The sequence below is a fragment of the Anolis sagrei genome, chromosome 2 (genome assembly GCF_037176765.1).
Source record: "Anolis sagrei isolate rAnoSag1 chromosome 2, rAnoSag1.mat, whole genome shotgun sequence".
Classification (NCBI taxonomy): Eukaryota; Metazoa; Chordata; class Lepidosauria; order Squamata; family Dactyloidae; genus Anolis; species Anolis sagrei.
In genome coordinates, this window is record NC_090022.1 from 276,742,554 (window position 1) to 276,761,471 (window position 18,918).

Genomic DNA, 18,918 nt, shown 5'->3' on the forward strand with positions numbered 1-18,918 from the left:
GTGGCCCAGTCTGGTGATCTGGAAAATAAATAATGGTTTCTAGTATATGTAATTCCTTTATGCTTGTGGGCAAACAGTATTTCTTTTTGTTTCTTTGTCAATGTTGATGTAGAGATTGTCTGGTTTGCCTACTCTGGAACATGCAACATATAATTGTCCTTCTTTAGGGGTCCCTTTCATATCTATGATACTATAGCTGTCATATACATGTGTGTGTGTGTGAATCATATATATCTATCTACATCTGGATGGATTTTTGTCAGGAGGGCTTTGATTATGTTTTCTTGCCCTGGTGAAGGGAGTTGGATTGAATGGTCTTAAGGCAGCATTTCTTAACCTGTGGGTCAGGACTTCTGGGGGGGGGGGGGTGTTGTGAGGAGGTATCAGAAGGGTTGCCAAAGACCACCAGAAAATACAGTATTTTCTGTTGGTCATGGGGGTTCTGTGTGGGAAGTTTGGCCCAGTTCTATTGTTGGTGGTGTTCAGAGTGCTCTTTGATTGTAGGTGAACTATAAATCCTAGCAACTATAACTCCCAAATGTCAAGGTCTATTCATGCCAAATTTGGTCTGGAGCCTTCATTGTTTGAATCCACAGTGTTCTCTGGATGTATTTGTTATTTATTTACCTTACTTATATACCGCTGTTCTCAGCCCGAAGGCGAGAACAGGTGAACTACAACTCCAAACCTCAAGGTCAATGCCCATCAAACCCTTCTAATGTTTTCTGTTAGCCATGGGAGTCCTGTGTGCCACATTTAGTTCAACGCCATAATTGGTGGAGTTCAGAATGCTCTTTGATTGTAGGTTAACTATAAATCCCAGCAACTACAACTCCCAAATGACAAAAACAATATTTTTTTTTGAGTGATGGTCACTCCTTGGGTGAGTAGGTGTCTTGTGGCCAAATTCGACGGCAATTTGTCCAGCGCATTTTGAGTTATGATGTCACTCAAAATGAACAGAGTATTTTTAAATATATTGATGTTTTAATCAATGCTTTAATTGTGTTTTATTGCTATGTTGTGTGATGGCATCAAATTGTTGGTATAAGCTGCCCTGAGTCCTCCCTCGGGGTTTAAGAAGGACGGGGTACAAATGTTAGAAAGAAAGAAAGAAAGAAAGAAAGAAAGAAAGAAAGAAAGAAAGAAAGAACTTGGACTTCTCTTCTTCCCACCTCACCTTATATCCTCCAGTGTTGCACAGATGGAAAAGGGAACGCGGCCAAGCAACATATGAGTGTGGTCAATATGGCAAGGAAAAATACAAGTTAGGAGTGGCTGTGGCAAGACACTGCCCTCTCCTCCCCTTGCTACTGAGTTAATATAGTGGAAAGTACTTCTCCACTTTGAATTCAGTTTGTAACAATTGTAGTAAGCCAAGTGTGTAGTAAGGCAAGTGTGAATGTTTCAATTGGCCAACTTGATTAGCATTGAGTGGCCTTGCAGTTCCTAATCAAGGTGGCCAATTGCAACATTCACACTTACCTCAAACAGGCAGGAGTTCTTTCTCCCACCCTGGATATTCCACAGATATATAAACTTCACTTTTCTAGTTTTCAACAGACCTCACAACCTCTGAGGATGTTTGGCATAGATGTGGGCGAAATGTCAGGAGAGAATTCTTCTGGAACATGGACATACAGCCCTGAAAACTCACAGCGATTCCGGCCATGAAAGCCTTCGACAACATGAGTGTTGTGTTTGTACTTCCTCAAATATAAGAATTCTAGTATGAGAGGCATGGTTGTTTTAAGCATTTGGTAACTGCTTAAGACGTTTATAGATTTGATTTGATTTGATTTATATCTCTCCTTTTCTCTTATGCAGGATCCAAAAAAGTGTTCATGCAAAAGTTTTAAACTATTAAACATTAGTTTTTTAACACACAATGAAACATAGTAAAATCCCATTAAAATCCCAATCGGCACTGCAGCTGTTTTGAATATTTTGGGGTGCTGGATTTGAAAAATACAATAAGAATGTCGTACCACACACATTTCTTCCACAAATTCCATTACAAATTTCTTTACTAATTTAATTCAGTTGCATCTTGTAACACAGAATTGTCAAAGCAACTTCATGTGAGGGAACAAATCTGAAGTCATTTCTGGATTTAGAATGCCATATGCCTATAAAGTTTTTTTAATGACTCTCAGTTTTACAGTCCTGTAAACCAAAAACCTCCCTAAATGACTAAAACAAATTCATTGCCTGACTGTAGTAGAAAATGAGAGGGAAGCAAATATCAAGAAGACTCTCCTTTCTGCTCACTAAACATGTCTTGGGGGTGCACTCACACAGTAGAATTAATGTGGTTTGGACCACTGTATGGAATCCTTGGAGTAGTAGTTTGGTGAAGCACCAGCCCTCTTTGGCAAAGAAGGTGAAAGACCTTATAAAACTACAATCCCCATTATTCCATGGCATTGAGCAACAGAAACTAAAGTGGTACCAGACAGCATTAATTCTACAGTGTACTTACTTAGGCGATCCCTCGTTGTCCAAGTAAGATTGTCCTCCAAGTGCGGTGTCCTGGCAGTAACATAGGTGACTGTGGAACCCTATTATTGACTCACATGTTCTCCTGCAGTGAGGGCATCGGTTTCCATGTGGAAGGCAGTCCCAGTCGGGGTTGGCTTGACGTGCCTTCCTCTTGGTACATTTCTCTCTTTTGCCCTCCATTTGTGCCTCTTCAAATTCTACATCACTGCTGGTCACAGCTGATCTCCAGCTAGAGTGCTCAAGGGCAAAGGCTTCCCAGTTCTCAATGTCTATGCCAGAGTTTTTAAGGTTGGCTTTGAGCCCATCTTTCAATTTATTTTCCTGCCCACCAACATTCTGTTTTCCATTCTTCAGTTCGGAATAGAGCAACTGCTTTGGGAGATGGTGCTCGGGCATCCGGACAGCATGGCCACTCCAGCAGAGTTGATGGCAGAGGGCCATCACTTCAATGCTGGTGGTCTTTGCTTCTTCCACCATGCTGACATTTGTCCGCTTGTCTATCCAAGAGATTTGTAGGATTTGTGCCTCTTCAAATTCTACATCACTGCTGGTCACAGCTGATCTCCAGCTAGAGTGTTCAAGGGCCAGGGCTTCCCAATTTTCAGTGTCTATGCCAGAGTTTTTAAGGTTGGCTTTGAGCCCATCTTTAAATCTCTTTTCCTGTTCTCCAACATTCTGTTTTCTGTTCTTGAGTTCAGAGTGGAGTAACTGCTTTGGGAGACTGTGATTGGGCATTCAGACAACGTGGTCAGTCCAGCGGAGTTGATGGGAATGGTAGTGACCATTCCTATCAACTCCGCTGGACTGACCACATTGTCTGAATGCCCAATCACCGTCTCCCAAAGCAGTTGCTCTACTCCGAACTCAAGAACTTAAGACTCAGATGGGCTGGTTAGAATTCAACCCCACACTGCCCAAGCCTCAAGTCCTCAATGAGGAACAAGTTGGTTATAGTTAGCTTAGAATAGGCAGAGGAATTCTTTTCCCCCTGTCTCTTGAATGTCATTTGGAATGTATTTAATTTCTTCTCTCCTGTTTCTGTTCTCATTCTGCTCAGTTGTGTAGAATGGATACTTTTCTACTGCGAGCCTTTTAAAATTTGACTTCTGTTTCCTATATCTTGGTATGTGCTGTGGGCTTTGAGATCTCTCTCTTCTTGTGTGTCAGGAGAGATGCTGAAACCTTAGAAGAGATGGGTGTTAGAGTAGCTCAGACCCAGTTCTTTAACCATTAAGAAATGCAGTTCTTATTTTTGTAAATAAACCTTTTGTGATTTTTAAAGAGAGTACTCTGCGTCTTTGCCTGCCTAAGCCCTAAATTCTTTATGGCCACATCACACGGCACTTCATGCTCTGCATGCTGTGAGTTAATGCTCAACTTTAAGTCTCCTGTTTGTATTTTGGGATGCTCTGTTTTGTTTTGGGGTAGTTTTCCCTAACAGGATTCACATAGGAAAATTTAGTCTTTGAGATGGTGTGGACCCAAGATATATATTTTTCAGAAGCACACCCAGTGTTATTTAAACATTCATACATATATGTATATATAGGTCTACATACATATACCTCACATTCAAGACACATATAAATTGTCATGGGGGGAGATGAGTAAGAAAAAGGTTGTTGTTGTTGTTGTTGTTGTTGTTGTTGTTATAGCAGTCTGTGCTCTATTCTCCCACTTGTAGGAATTAATGGAAACACTCAAAGATTTAATAGTCATGGCAAAATACTCAAAATATCTGTATACCATTTTCTAGTTTACAGGATTTCTCTCTGCAGAAAGTCCAGGTAAATTAAGTTTAAATGAAAAGGCATCACATTTAAAAACCCTTTATGGGATTGCTGTACTTCACTTCTATAGAACGAAAGCGACCTCTGGTGGCTGATGAGGGGAACTTTGAATCTTTACAGGTAACACCTCATTGAATTCTGCAAAACTCAGAATGTATTTACACTGTAGAGTTATCAAAGTTTGACACCTTTAACTGCCATGGATCAATACTATGGGAAATATAGTTTTACAAGATTTTTAACCCTCTCAGCCAGAGTGCTGGTGTAGCTTAACAATCTTGGTGGCCAGGGGAACTTTTGCACAGTTAAATCTAGTGCACCACCTGTGCCCTTACCTTGGGAAGTTTTACTTGGCCACAGTGGTCCATGCCCGAATAGATTACTGCAATGCACTCTACATGGGGTTGCCTTTGAAGACTGTTCGGAAACTCTAAATAGTCCAATAGGCAGCAGCCATATTACTGACTGCAGTGACATACAGGGAGCATACCACTCCCCCTGGTGTCAGCTCCACCGGCTGCTGGCCCATTCCCGAGCACAATTCAAAGTACTGGTCTTGACCTATAAAGCTCGATATGGTTCTGGCCCAGCTTATTTTTCCAAATGTATCTCCTTCTATGGCCCATCTTGGACTCTAAGATCGTTTGGACCCGCCCTCTTCGCAAACGCGTTTGGCGGGGACGAGAGACAGTGCCTTCTTGGTGGTGGCCCCCCACCTGTGGAATACCCTCCCCAGTGAAATTAGGTCAGCTTCATCCCTCCTTTCCTTCAGGAAGAAGGTTAAATCATGGTTCTGGGACCAGGCATTTGGGGAGCAGGCTTGATAGCAATTGCAACGTTTACATGAACTGACAATGGAAAGGCTCTGACAAAGCCTTTGGGTGCTGAATTGGATTGGATATGGCTACATTGTTGCTAATAATGTTTTTAAATGGATTTTTAACTGAATTGTTTTATTTAATGTGTAATGTTGTGATATATTGTGTATGTATGCTATATGTGATGGCATCACATACACAATGTAAGCCACCCTGAGTCCCCCTTCGGGGGTTGAGAAGGACGGGGTACAAATGTTGGAAATAAATAAATAAATAGTCCAAAATAGCATATAAACATTTAAGACAGGGTTGGGGAAGGTATTGATATTTGACTACAACTCCTATCAGTCTTGGTCAGCATAGCCAATGTGACATTCTCCTTTTTTAGTTTAAACCATTTGCACATGTGTTCCCCATAAAGTTCAAAGGCATTTACCACTTACACACCATTGTCACTCATCAAAAGCATATGGTTTGGTGAGTGGGCCAATTTATTCATTTCCTTTATTTGAAAGCCACCACATAATTAAAAGTTCTGTGGGTGGTTCATAGATTATTAAAAACAGCAGTAGTGCAAAGTTGCAACAAAAAAAATGCAGCATTTAAGAAGAAAATCAAGTACTTTTTTAAAAAAGAAAAAGTTGCTTTTAGAAAAAGGTACTTTGATCTTTCACTTGGTGAAAATATTCCAAGAAAGGCTTCGTTTGAAGACTTCAGAGTCCAGAGAAGTATACAGATGAAGATAGCTAGGACCTTAATATCAGTTGTCCAGGAACTGTTGGACTGTATTTACCGTCTCTAAGGTTTGTTATAGAAAGCCTTCTTCTCCAGCAATTTATATTGTTATTGATTTTTTAAAATAAAAAAACAAACAAACCATGTACATGCCATGTGGGTTTGGGGCATTGTTTATAATTTCTTGATGATTTATTACTTATTTATGACATTTCTACCCTGCCTTTCTCCACCCTGGAGGAGATTCAAGGTGACTCACACATAGGCAACTATTGGATGCCATAAAACAATGTACAATTAAAATAAATATTTAAATAGAATTATAAAATACATTAAAACAATTTAAAACATTTAAGACAAAATCTTCACAATTAATCACATAATCCTCAAGCATAATCTGGGCTGTTCCAATAGTCATTGCACATCACCATTCCATATCTATTTTTTGCACAAGTTCTCCAAAGGCTTGGTCACAGATCCGCGTTTTTACTCTTTTATGGAAGGTCAGGAGGGGGGGGGGTGATCTAATATTCCTGGGGAGGGAATTCCACAGTTGAGGGGCCACCACTGAGAAGGCCCTATTTCTTGACCCTGCCAGACACACCTTCGAAGGAGGCAGGAACGAGAGTAGGGCCTCCCCTGATGATCTTAAACTCCTAGATGGTTCATGGGGGACATCCGTTGGGATACGTAAGCTGGGCCAGAACTGTTTAGGGCTTTATATGCAAAAGCCAGCACTTTGAATTGTGCTCGGTAGCAGACTGGCAGCCAGTGGAGCTGACGTAACAGTGGGGTTGCATGCTCCCTGTATGCCACTCTAGTGAGCAATCTGGCTACCACTCATTGGTCCATTTGACGCTTCCGAACAGTCTTCAAGGGCAACCCCATGTAGAGTGCATTGCAGTAGTCTATACAGATTCTTCAGGTGACAGTATTGTAAGCCTACTTCTATGTGAATTCTGCAAGAAAGTGTGACTCTTAGGAACTAAAATGTCCTGCTTGCGACTTAAGGGAAAGAAAAAAGTGCTGTGAATCATCTACTCACACAGGGAGTCTACACTATATTACACCAGAACTAGGAAGTCTCCATGGACTTCTCCCTTGATGTCAGTCAGGTTATTTTTGTTTTTAATGAGATTTTTTAAAAACCTATTATAAGCATATTTTTGTACTGCACTAAGATAGCCATTCTGTTATAATTTGTAGTGCAATTAAATGACTTATCCTTGAGTTTCCTCTGTCTCCTATGTAGTTGGTGCTGATATAGATGATGATTCATGATTTATAGAATCGTAGAGCTGGAAGAGGCTATAAGGATCATCTAGTCCAACCCCCAAATCCTACAGGAATACAAACTAAAAGCACTCCTAACAGAAAGCCATCCAATTCTATTATATCAAAGATATCTATGGCACCTAAATCTTAAATTATTTCCACAAGTCTCATGCCTCTAAGCAATATCAATTCCTTCAGCCATACAAAACAACAAACCTCATAATACACCTTAAACTGCCAATTGGTGTTAAGACAGCTTCAGTCCTTCTTCATATCAATAGTCTCTTCTAAGAAAGACATGGTCAGAAATTATGATAACATATTTGCTTATAGTTTAAAGAAGTCTATTGGCACTCTTTAAAAAGTCCATTTATTGAGTATTTCTATGTACAGTTTGTTTCAGGAGCCAATGAATTCCATCCAACAGTCCAGCTAAGGAGGCAGCTTCAGTGTCCTGAATCTGTAAAACCCAAGAGAGAAGCAGATGTTGAGCTTGTTATACAAAACCAAAAGGTCTTTCTTCCAACAGAAAGCAAAGCTGTATAAGACATTGCAAGACTGGCATATGTGTGCATATCTTTTATAGGATGGTAGTGAAAAACAACAGCCAGTTAATTTGGAACAGAGGTGTCATCATGTCAGGAGCGACTTGAGAAACTGCAAGTTGTTTCTGGTGTGAGAGAATTGGTTGTCTGCAAGAACCTTGCCCAGGGATGCCCAGATGTTTTGATGTTTTACCATCCTTTTGGGAAGGTTCTCTCATTTCTCCACATGGGGAGCCGGAGCTGACAGAAGGAGCTCATTGGCACTCTCCCTGGGTTCGAACCTGCGACCTGTCGGTCTTCAGTCCTGCCAGCCCAAGGGTTTAACCCACTGCGCCACCGGGGGCTCCTTCCTGAACCTACAGTCATCCAGTTTCATTATGAAAACAGATCAAAGATAATTTGAAACAGAGGTAATGAGATTAAATAAAAAGTACCAGCCAAGGTTGACTAAGCAGGTTTAGTTGAAGCTGATGTGCTACATAAACACATGGGATCCTTTTCATCTCAGCATCAGAAACACAGGACAAAACCAAGAGAGGTCTGTCAGAAGGTCCAAGAGCTGGATCAAGCATTGCCATCATTTGAGCAAATTCAGTTGGACGATCGTGTCCTGCAAAGACAGAAAGCTTTGTTTCAAAATTATCTGTTAGCTATAGCGATGGTGAGAATCACATGACCCTCTACATTGTGTTATATTGCAGTGCACAGCATTCCTTCCCATTGACTATACTGAACAGGGCTGGTGGAATGCGCAGTCCACCAATATCCAGAAGAGAGACCAAAGTGGTTAAAGGTCTGGAAGCCAAGTCCTATGAAGAGCTTGGAGAAGGTTGGGAGACATGATATCCATGCTTAATTATTTGAAAGCATGCCATGTTGAGGAGGGAGTAAGCTTGTTTTCTGGGCCCTGGAGACTAGGACGCAGAACAATGAATTGAAATTGCAGGGGAATCAAATTGAAGGTGAAAAAATTCCACCTAGGCACAAGAAAAACTTCCTTATAGAGTAGTTCAACAATTGGAAATGCTGCCTCAGATTGTTGTGAAGTCTCAATCTCTGGAGGTTATTAAACAGGATGGATGACCTCTTGGGGGACTGCTTTGATTGTGTGTTCCTGAATGGCAGGATGCTGGATTGGATGGCCCTTGTAGTCTTTTCCAACCCTATGATTTGAAAAGTCATTTGGTTCATACTTTTGAAGGACTTCCTAAAACACCCCCTAGAAAATGCCAGCATTGTTGAAAAGTCCTTACTTTTATGCACCTCAGCATCTGCAACATAGATGAATCCATCAATGAGTCCACACATATTTTTAACGTGATCAATCAGAGTGTACTGTGTTGTGCCATCAGTGTTGTTCTCCGTGTGGAATATTTTGTTGATGGGAGTGGTGTCCTCTTCTTTCGGTCTTCGTCTTTCCTTGCTGATAAAATACAAAAACAATTTCTTCAGATACTATGCAAGGCAGGCAAAAACAGGGAAGCAATTTTGAATTATGTTACAACCCCCAATCCCTACTAAATGTATGAAATGAGTTGTGCAGTACTCTGGGTTGTGGTTCAAGACTTGCCTGAAAGATGTTTACCCAGAAAATATACAGTAGTATTTACTTTCCCTTGCAAGAGACACCAATAAAACTTTTGAAGATTTCCATTTTTTTACACAAAAGGGGGAAATAGAAGAGTCAGGTAAAATGAAGAAAAGGGATGGTAGCAGTAGTGGAGTTGTTGTTAGTAGATTAAATCTTTATAAATGTACCTTATTCTTGAATACAGAGTCAAAATGTTGAATTTCTGGCTGTTCAGATGAAATGTGACTCCTGAGCCTATCCCTGTTTGAGACCAGTGGAAAAGAAAGAAAGAAAAAAGACTTTTAATGACAGCTATGAAACACCTATAGAGCTCATTAATGGAATACATGTAGTGCCTAATTAGTGACATCTCTTAATAACTGAAGGCATCGTTTTCATTTTGTTTGGAATCCTGGGTTCTCAAAAGCAGGTCACTAGGATCTCCACATACTTCAAAGACATAAGGTTTATTGCATAGTTGGTCTTCCACATTTGTAGGTTAAACCTTTGCAGAATTATTATTATTATTATTATTATTATTATTATTATCATCATCATCATCATCGATTCAGGGACTTTCACATTCAGACTGACAGAGTTTTGGAGCACAATATTCCTGACCTCACGATTGTGGAGGGGAAAACAAGTATGGATCATCAATCTTGCAATTCCAGGTGACAGCAGGATTGAGGAGAAGCAAATGGAAGAGCTTACATGATATGAGGATTTAAAGATAGAAATACCAATACACAGTCCTAGACACTTGCAAAGTGTCTGACGTGTGATTGAATACAAAAGCCAGTGTAGTGATCTTGTTATGTATCAAATAATAATAATAATAATCATCATCATCATCTTCATTTATATTCTGCTTTATCTCCTCGGAGGGTCTCAGAGAGGATTACAGTACACATATAAAGCAAACATTCGATTCTTTTTACACGAACAATGACATACAATACACAGTTAAGGTAAAAACCTTCCCCTTTTTTCCATCGTCTGGAGGTGGTGCTCAACTTCTAGCCACGAGGAGGTGCTCTGTTCCATTTTTCATGCCAAAGCAGCCTTGCTGCCCGTAGACATCTCCATTTTTGTATATATTTTTTTTTTGCTGGCATGTGAGATACCCCTTTAACTTCCTGCTGAGGTGGTACCTATTGATCTACTCGCACTGCATGCTTTTGAACTACTAGGTTGACAGAAGCTAGGACTGACAATCAGGAGCTCACCTCGACTCACGCCTTCGAACTTGACTCTCCAATGAGCAGCCTTTCCTGCAGCTAGTGGCTTTAACCAATGTGCTACTGCAGCCCCACCATTCATGGATATGATTAATATAGTCTCTCAAGGAATCTCTAGGTACTCCAGAGTGATCTTGTGGTCAATACCTGGAAGTTGATCACAGAGTCATCCTGGAGTACTTAGAGATTCCTATAGAGATGGTCTGTTTCCTCCCCTACTTTTGCAGGGATTCTGTGCCCCTAACGCTTGTGAAAGTAGAGGGCTTACTGTACTATAGTTCCTTGCCTATGTTCTAGCCTTCCAGGACACACAATAGAAAACATGGGGCAAATTCAGCAAGTTCAGGACATTCCAAAATTGATGCCCCTTTTGAGGAGTGGGTCTGCTGCAAGCATTACATCTCTGGCCATTAAAAGGCAATAAACTGCAACAGAATAATAAATTACCATGTATTTGTCTTGAAGGAATACCAGCCAGTGGCAAAATTTCTGGTGTCCCCATCATTTTGTGCATCAAAGATTCACTCAGGTCTTCCAAACCAGGCCCAAACATAGCAAAGCGAGGCTCCGGCTGTGTAATTAATGACTGAAAAAAGGAAGCCATGGTTCCATATGTGGTCTGCCTGGATCTCAGAGACTGTTTGCAACAAGAATAGCACTTTCTGTACCTGTGTGAAACAAGAACAACAAGATGTATGTTGGTCATTTTCTAACAATGTCTATTACATTAAAGGGCTTCATAAAAGTAAGGAAACGTATAAAGCTTAATCTGTGCAAGGATGGAGTATTAGTCAGGATTAGAGAACGTTGGCAATGCGAATATAAGTTGCCCTGGGATATCAGAGAAAAAGTGAGATATAAATATACTATACAGGACGTGAGCATGCAGTGTTGAGACTCCTGTTGTAATCAATCCAAATTAGCATGGGATAATGGGAAATGCAGTCCAATATCTGGTGGATGACATGCTCTCCTTTCCTAGTACAGAAAAAGATTTGAATTGCCTTGCATACTCATATTCCTTTCTATGCTAAAGCAGACATTAATGTTATTTTTACTGTTTCAATACTTGTATATAAACTACACTGTCGTGATTATGTTTGTTTATAGTAGGACAGAAACATGTGAAACAAAACACATGGCTACGAGGGACAGAATGAAATGGTTGGGTACACTAGAGAATGTGCCACAAGGAAGCAGTGGAGGTTGGTGTACTTGTTGCATCCTTCAAGTCAATTCCAACCAATTGAAACCTATCAAAGGGTTTTCTTGGCAATATGTTTTTCAGAGTGGGTTTGCTTTTACCTTTTTCAGAAGCTTGCCTAAAATCACCCAGTGGGTTTCCATAGCTGGGGGGGGGGGGGGGATCCAAACTTTGGTTTCCAGAATCCAACTCCAATGTCTGGTTGTCATTAATATTCTATTACCAGACAAGCAGCATTATAGCACACCCAAATACATGGGCGTTACCCTGGCCCATGCTCTGACCTATAAGAAGCACTGCTTGAATATCAAGCAAAAAGTGAGTGCTAGAAACAATATCATATGAAAGCTGACTGGCACAACCTGGGGATCACAACCAGATACAGTGAAGTCATCTGCCCTTGTGCTTTGCTACTCTGCTGCTGAGTACAAACGTCTAGTGTGGAACACATCTCACCGTGCTAAAACAGTGGATGTGGCTCTTAATGAGACATGCTGCATTATCATACGATGTCTATGCCCTATGCCACTGGAAAAATTATACTGTTTAGCTGGTATTGCACCACCTTACTTCCACCGGGAAGTAGCAGACTACAATGAAAGGACCAAGGCAGTGACATCTCTGGCCCATCCCCTGTTTGGATATCAGCCAGCACACCAACTCCTTAAATCAAGAAATCGTTTTCTAAGATCTACAGAAATATTTGCATGGACACCTCAGCAAGCGAGAGTCCAAAAGTGGCAGGCTAAAACCTGGAACCTCAAGCCATGCCTGATACTGAATGAGAGACTTCCTCCTGGGCACACAGAAGGCTGGGTGACTTGGAAGGAGCAGAACAGACTGTGCTCTGGCATCACGAGATGCAGAGCCAACCTTAAGAATTGGGGCCACAAAGTGGAGTCTACGACATGTGAGTATGGAGAAGAGCAAACCACAGACAACCTATTACAATGCAGCCTGAGCCCTGCCACATGCACAATTGAGGACCTTCTGGTCAAGGGACATTTAATATAATGCCAAGTATTTTAAACACTGTGTTTTTTAAATACATTACAACTGTACAGCGAGTTCACTTCTGATACAATAAATAAATACCAGTCATGGCACTGAACAAAGGCAGTAAAAGTGGTGTCAGACTACAGTAATTCTACAATGTAGATGCACCTGTACTCAGCTGTTGACCTCTTAGATGTTCAGCACAAGCAAGCTGAGCTTTAAATTCCTCCAGAATCAAACAATGTTGGCATAAAATATGAATTAACAAATTCAGCAAGCCTGCTGTGGTTGTCCCTAGTTAATGACATTTTTGCAATGGCTTACATCTCACCCATAGCCTGTATTGTTTTGCTGAGCTCTGCCATTTGAGCCATGCTAGAAATCCTGTTTACTGTAATGATGTGTGTCCAGGGGCATCCCATATAGTGATTTGGCTACAATGCCAGACCCTGAGAACATCCTGGTACACAACAATCAATCTCTGTTTACATTCTATGTTGGTCACGTAGACATCAGATAAGAATTACCACATATGCATTAGATGTTGCTCATGCATACTTTGTCTTTTTCTTTGTAGCTCTGAAGTCCTATATAATGTTAACGATTTGAATAAACTTTTATTTATCTCAGCCAGTGCTATGAGTAAGTTAGGGACTGAAGGCATATACCTTGGTGGATCCTTTAATCAAAGTTATGTTTTGTTGTCTGTGTGCTAGCACGGTAGTGCCAGGAGATTTGAATTCCTTTTCTTGCACTGCTAGTTTGCATGAACCTATTTAAGCCATGCATTTTGCAATAAGGTAACTTCCCTCAGGTTGCAATCATAGGGCCAACAACTTGGCAATCATCGTTAGAATCTTTAGACCCGTCCCTTTTCCCAGGGTTTTGGAGGCAAAGGAGGACCTTTGTTCAGACTCACTGTTTTGGAGCCTAACAGCAGGATGTGTGGGTCACTCTCTCCCACCTGCACAAAGGCTTCACTTCTCACAGCTTTTGCTGGGGGTTAAAGAAATAGATCCACAGCTCTGCTGGGGAGTAAAGAAATAGTTCCTACAGCCTTCAAGGAGAAACTAAAGGACATCTTTCAGCTTGGCAGATCTACAGGAACCTTGCCTGGTAAGGGACCACTCGGGCTATCCATAAAGCAGCTTGGAGCCGGGAGTAGGGGCCTCACACCAGCAAGGTAAAGAGAGATTGCCCAGGGAGGAGTCAAAGGATTTCCCTAAGGAAGAAAGGAACAGTTTACCACCAATTGCCTGCCCCTTGTTGGCAGATTGAGGAAGCTACCGGTTTTCCAATTCATTTCTTTGAAGATTTAAGCCCAAATAAAGAACTTTGTTGAACTTATCTTGAGCCTCAATAGAACTTTGTGTTGGCTGCCCAGCGTCCCGTAAACAGACATTATTTCAGGCCCAGCGTGCAACAGCACAGTCTATTTTGTTTCCTGCTCAGTTTCAGAGCTCATCTCAACCTCATATCTCAATTGGGAGGATAAAATAGACCTGTTACTCCATTCCTACCAAACAACTTTCCCAAATAAAGTTCTCTGTGGGCTGCCTGCAAGTTATGAAACTGGGAATAACCAAGCTTCCTACCAGTTTGTCAGCCATCCTGAAGCGAGTGAATTACCTTCTCTTCCCCCCCCCCCCCCTCTAAGATTGTTCTTAGGCTTTCATACATCTATTGATATTTATTTATTGTGTCAGAAGTGAATTGAAGGAACAGTTATAATGTATTTAAAAACACAAACAAAGTTAAAAACTTGGCATTATACAAAATGTCCTCTGACCAGAAGCTGGCCACTTGAAGTGCCTCTGGTCATGGTGAGAAGGTTGTGCATGTGACAGTGCTCAGGTTGCATTATAATACGTGGTCTTTGGTTTGCTCTTGATGTATCATATGCTAGGAGTAATTTTGAAACCAATGTTTTGCACAAAACTGTAAGAGGCCCATAGCACAATCCTACACGTTAGAAATAAACCCCCGTGGAACAGAGGCTGTATCTACACATCCATATAATTCAGATTATCAAAGCATATAATCTACTTTAAACTGGATTATAGAAGTCTACACTGCCATATAATCCAGTTCAAAGCAGAAAAATTGGATGTGATATAGCAATGTAGATGGTGCCAGAGTGAGGCTTACATAAATTAGATTGCTCTCCATTGAACACAGTTTGATCTGCTTCTACATGAGTTTGTATAGGATACTTACGCTGCCATGTAGTCATATGAGGTATCATTATGGAAGGCAGGGAAGGATCTGTCAAATATCTTTGCATCTGGGAGTGACTTCCAGTCCATGGCAGACCAAGAAGGGACATCCCGAATCAGAAAGTGTCTCCAGAGTAAAGGATCTTGGACCGCAAGCCTCCAGTAGCAACTGGTACTTCCCAAATAACTCAAATCTTTGGGTGTCAGAAAAGACATAATGTATAGCTGTACATCTATCTGAAAATATGAAAAAAATGGAAATTTAAGATCATAAGAATCAGACCTTTAATATTTTTTTCAATATATGGGATTAAGAATTTGAAAATGACAAAATAACACAACTTTCATCACCATTGGAAACCAACATGTTGACTCAAATTCTAGAAAAGGACGACCATAAGTAGCCTTTGCCCCTCTAGATGCTTTTGGATGGGTTACACTTTTCACCAGCCTTAGCTACCATACCCAACAGGAGCAAATGAGTCTGACATCTGGAAGACTACATTCATATCATTTTGTACTGACAGAAACAGCCTAAGGATGCATCTAGAACAGCATTTCTCAACTTGGGAATCAGGACACAAGGGGGTTTCAGAGGGGCCGCCAAAGTATTTTCACAGTATTTTCTGTTGGTCATATGGGGGGGGGGTCACTGTGGGAAGTTTGGCCCAATTATATCATTGGTGGGGTTCAGAATGCTCTTTGAGTGTAGGTGAACTATAAATCCCAGCAACTACAACTCCCAAATGTCAAGGTCTATTTTCCTCAAACCCTACCAGTGTTCACATTTGGGCATATTGAGTATTCATGCCAAGTTTGGTCCAGATCCATAATTGTTTGAGTCCACAGTGCTCTCTGAATGTAGGTGAACTACAACTCTAAAACTCAAGGTCAGTGCCCTCCAAACCCTTCTAGTATTTTCTATTGGTCATGGGAGTTCTGTGTGCCAAGTCTGGTTCAATTCCATTGTTGGTGGAGTTCAGAATGCTCTTTGATTGGAGGTGAGCTATAAATCCCACAAACTACAACTCCCAAATGACAAAATCAATCTCTCCCCCCAACCCCATCAGCATTCAAATTTGGGCGTATTGGGTATTTGGTCCAGTTAATGAAAATACATCCTGCATACCAGATATGTACATTGCGATCTGTAACAGTAGCAAAATTACAGTTATGAAGTAGCAACGAAAATAATTGTATGGTTGAAGCAATTGTATTAAGGGGTTGCGGCATTGAAAGGTTGGAAACCACTGATCTAGAATTAAGGTAGCTTGACATTATTTAGAAAGACCATACAGTGTATGAGGCCAAAGAAAAGGGACAGTTAGAACACAGGGTGCATCCACATTGTAGAATTGATGCAGCTCGATACCACTTTAGTTGCCATGGCCCAGTGCTATGAAATCATAGGAGTTGTAGCTTGTTAAGGAGCCAGAACTCTTGACAGAAGAGGCTACTATTCCCATGATTCCATAGCATTTAGCCAACCATTAAAGTAGTATCAAACTGCATTAATTCTATATTGCAGACACATCCTGAGATAGTCTGACAGTCTTACCAGATAGATCTATCTTAAGACTCAGGTAGGTTTGATATTACAAGGGTTGAATGAAAAGTAATGCCTCCACCTTTGTTACTTTGGTTTGGATGGGAACATTTTAATAAATCAAATGCAGACACAATCCTTTGAATGTGCTCTTTAACTACCACTATTCAATTTTCCACATAATCACCAGACAATTGGATACATTTCTGCCAATGATGAACAAGTTTTCTGAAGCAGTCACGGAAGAAGTTGACACTCTGTTTCCGCAACCCATCGTGCACAGATCTTCCGATAGCCAAGCAAAGCAATAATGTGAGCCACACATTCTTGTGAAATGCAGATTATGCTTGAAATTTCTCTCTGAGTGATAAGATGATCGTCCTGAATCTATCTGTGAAACTTGGTGGTTGCTGTCACAGGACATCCAACTCTTTGTTTGTCACGCAAGTCAGATTTCCCACCTCAACATCTTTAAACTTACTCGCCCAACGATGCACAGTACTCACTTTAACACAATCACCATAAACAGCTTGCATTCTCTGATGAATCTCTTTTGGGGTGACACCTTCTTCTGGCAAGAATTCAATGACTGCACATTGCTTAAGTCGCATTGACCGACTGTCTGCACAGGGTTCCATACTTTGCACTTTAACAACACAACCATTCAATGCTAAGGCTTCCCACCAAAATGGAACTGTAGAGGAGAGCCTACTGAACAAGCCAGTACCTGCCACATACCAGTACTGCCATCTGTTGAGGAGTTACGAAGGTGGAGGCATTACTTTTCATTCAACCGGTGTACTTTAAACTGCTTTTACTTCAAGCTATAAAATAATGGAAGTTAATCCTATGATTCCATAGCATTGAGCCAAGATAGTTAAAGTGGTGTCAAACTGTTAATTCTATGTAGCTCGGGCATGGGCAAACTTCAGCCATCCAGGTGTTCTGGACTTCAACTCCCACAATTCCTAACAGCCTACCGGTCCCTTTAAGGAACTCTACTTGCTTCTTTCCTTAAGAGACTGTATGGTCCTTCTACATAATCCTCCTGCCTCTTTAAATGACCACAATTCTGAACTGAAGGGGGCGGAGTCTAGTAGGGGCGGTCCCAGAATTGTTGGGGCCAATGAGAAGGCGAGGGGGCGGGGCCCAGCAGCCTCACATGGTTCCATCCCTCCTTCCTTCCCTTTCCTGCCTCGTTGGAACTAATGTGTTGGATGGTGTTGCATCTACACGTTATAGAGTTAATGCAGTTTGGAACCACTTTAAACTGCCGTGGGAGCTGAAGTTCAGGGAGGTCCCAAAGAAAGTGTACAAATGGCAACTCCCAAGATTCCATCGCATTGAGACATGACAGTTAAAGCGGTATCGAACTGCGTTAAGTGTACAATGTAGACAAGCTTACCGGCAAGGCTTCCAGGGCGCTAGGCTGCTGCGCTTCCTCCTCCTGGTCCGCTTCCGAGCCCTCCTTTCGGTTTCCATGCTGGGCCCATTTGTCTCGAAAGAAGAGGCGGAGGCTGCTACGCAAAGCGGTCTCGATTCGCCTCCAGTCGCTGGCCATGGATGGGAATGGGAGAAGCGCGCTTCTTAAAGGGACAGTAACACCTAAACCGCTCTGCTAGTGTTGCTGCGTCTCTTCGCGCTAGTGGGCAGGGACTGCTTTCGGTTCTTCTCTTCCGCTCCGGTGCTGTTGCGTAGTAGCCACACACGCCCAAGGCCCGCCTTTTCGCGTTAAGGCCAAGGGTGCATTGCATTGGAAAGTTAATACAGCTGCACACTGCTTTATCCGCTATGACTCATTCCATAGGATCCTGGGTGTTGTCATTTGGCGAGGCAGAGAAAGCGAGAGACTTTGTGGAACTACAACTCCAGAGCATTCAACTCAGGGCTGTTCAAAGGGTGTCAAAACTGCCTTTGCCCTACAGCAGTGTTTCTCAACCTGGGGGTCTTGAGGGGGTGTCAGAGGGGTCACCAAAGACCATCAGAAAACACAGTATTTTCTGTTGGTCATGGGGGTTCTGTGTGGAAAGTTTGGCCCAATTCTATCATTGGTGGAGTTCAGAATGCTTTTTGATTGTAGGTGAACTATAAATCCCACCAACTACAGCTCCCAAATGACAAAACCAATCCCCCCTCCAATCCCACCAGTATTCGGATTTGGGTGTATTGGGTATTTGTTCCAAATTTGATCCAGTGAATGAAAATTCATCCTGCATGTCAGATATTTGTAGGTGAACTATAAATCCCAGCAACTACAACTCCCAAATGCCATGATCAATTTTCCCCAAACTTCACCAGTGTTCACATTTGGGCATATTGAGTATCTGTGCCAAGTTAGGTCCAAATCCATCATTGTTTGAGTCCACAATGCTCTCTGGGTGTAGGTCAGGGGTCCTTAAACTATGGCCCAGGGGCCAGATATGGCCTTCCAAGGTCATTTACCCGGCCCTCACTCAGGGTCAACCTAAGTCTGAAACAAC

At 41.7% G+C, this 18,918-nt stretch overlaps 1 protein-coding gene across 1 annotated transcript; it reads right to left on the bottom strand.

Annotated features, from left to right (window-relative positions):
• Window positions 1–7,467: 7,467 nt before the first annotated feature.
• Window positions 7,468–18,105, bottom strand: FBXO4 (F-box protein 4). The gene is made up of 7 exons (XM_060761442.2): window positions 17,844–18,105; window positions 14,894–15,129; window positions 10,924–11,144; window positions 9,424–9,496; window positions 8,919–9,088; window positions 8,100–8,275; window positions 7,468–7,580 (listed from the first exon to the last, which is right to left on the bottom strand). Exons 1-7 carry the CDS (start codon window positions 17,997–17,999, stop codon window positions 7,491–7,493), a joined length of 1,122 nt encoding a protein of 373 aa, XP_060617425.2. The 5' UTR covers window positions 18,000–18,105; the 3' UTR covers window positions 7,468–7,490.
• Between the last annotated feature and the right edge of the window lie 813 nt (window positions 18,106–18,918).

Excerpts from the sequence above, each read along its gene's own strand:
- FBXO4 (XM_060761442.2), bottom strand. The coding sequence starts at position 17,999 with ATGGCCAGCGACTGGAGGCGAATCGAGACCGCTTTGCGTAGCAGCCTC. Across the intron at positions 15,130-17,843 it reads GCGCCCTGGAAGCCTTGCCG|ATAGATGTACAGCTATACAT; the intron begins GTAAGCTTGTCT and ends TCATATTTTCAG. Across the intron at positions 9,089-9,423 it reads ACTCTGTATTCAAGAATAAG|CAAGGAAAGACGAAGACCGA; the intron begins GTACATTTATAA and ends GTATTTTATCAG.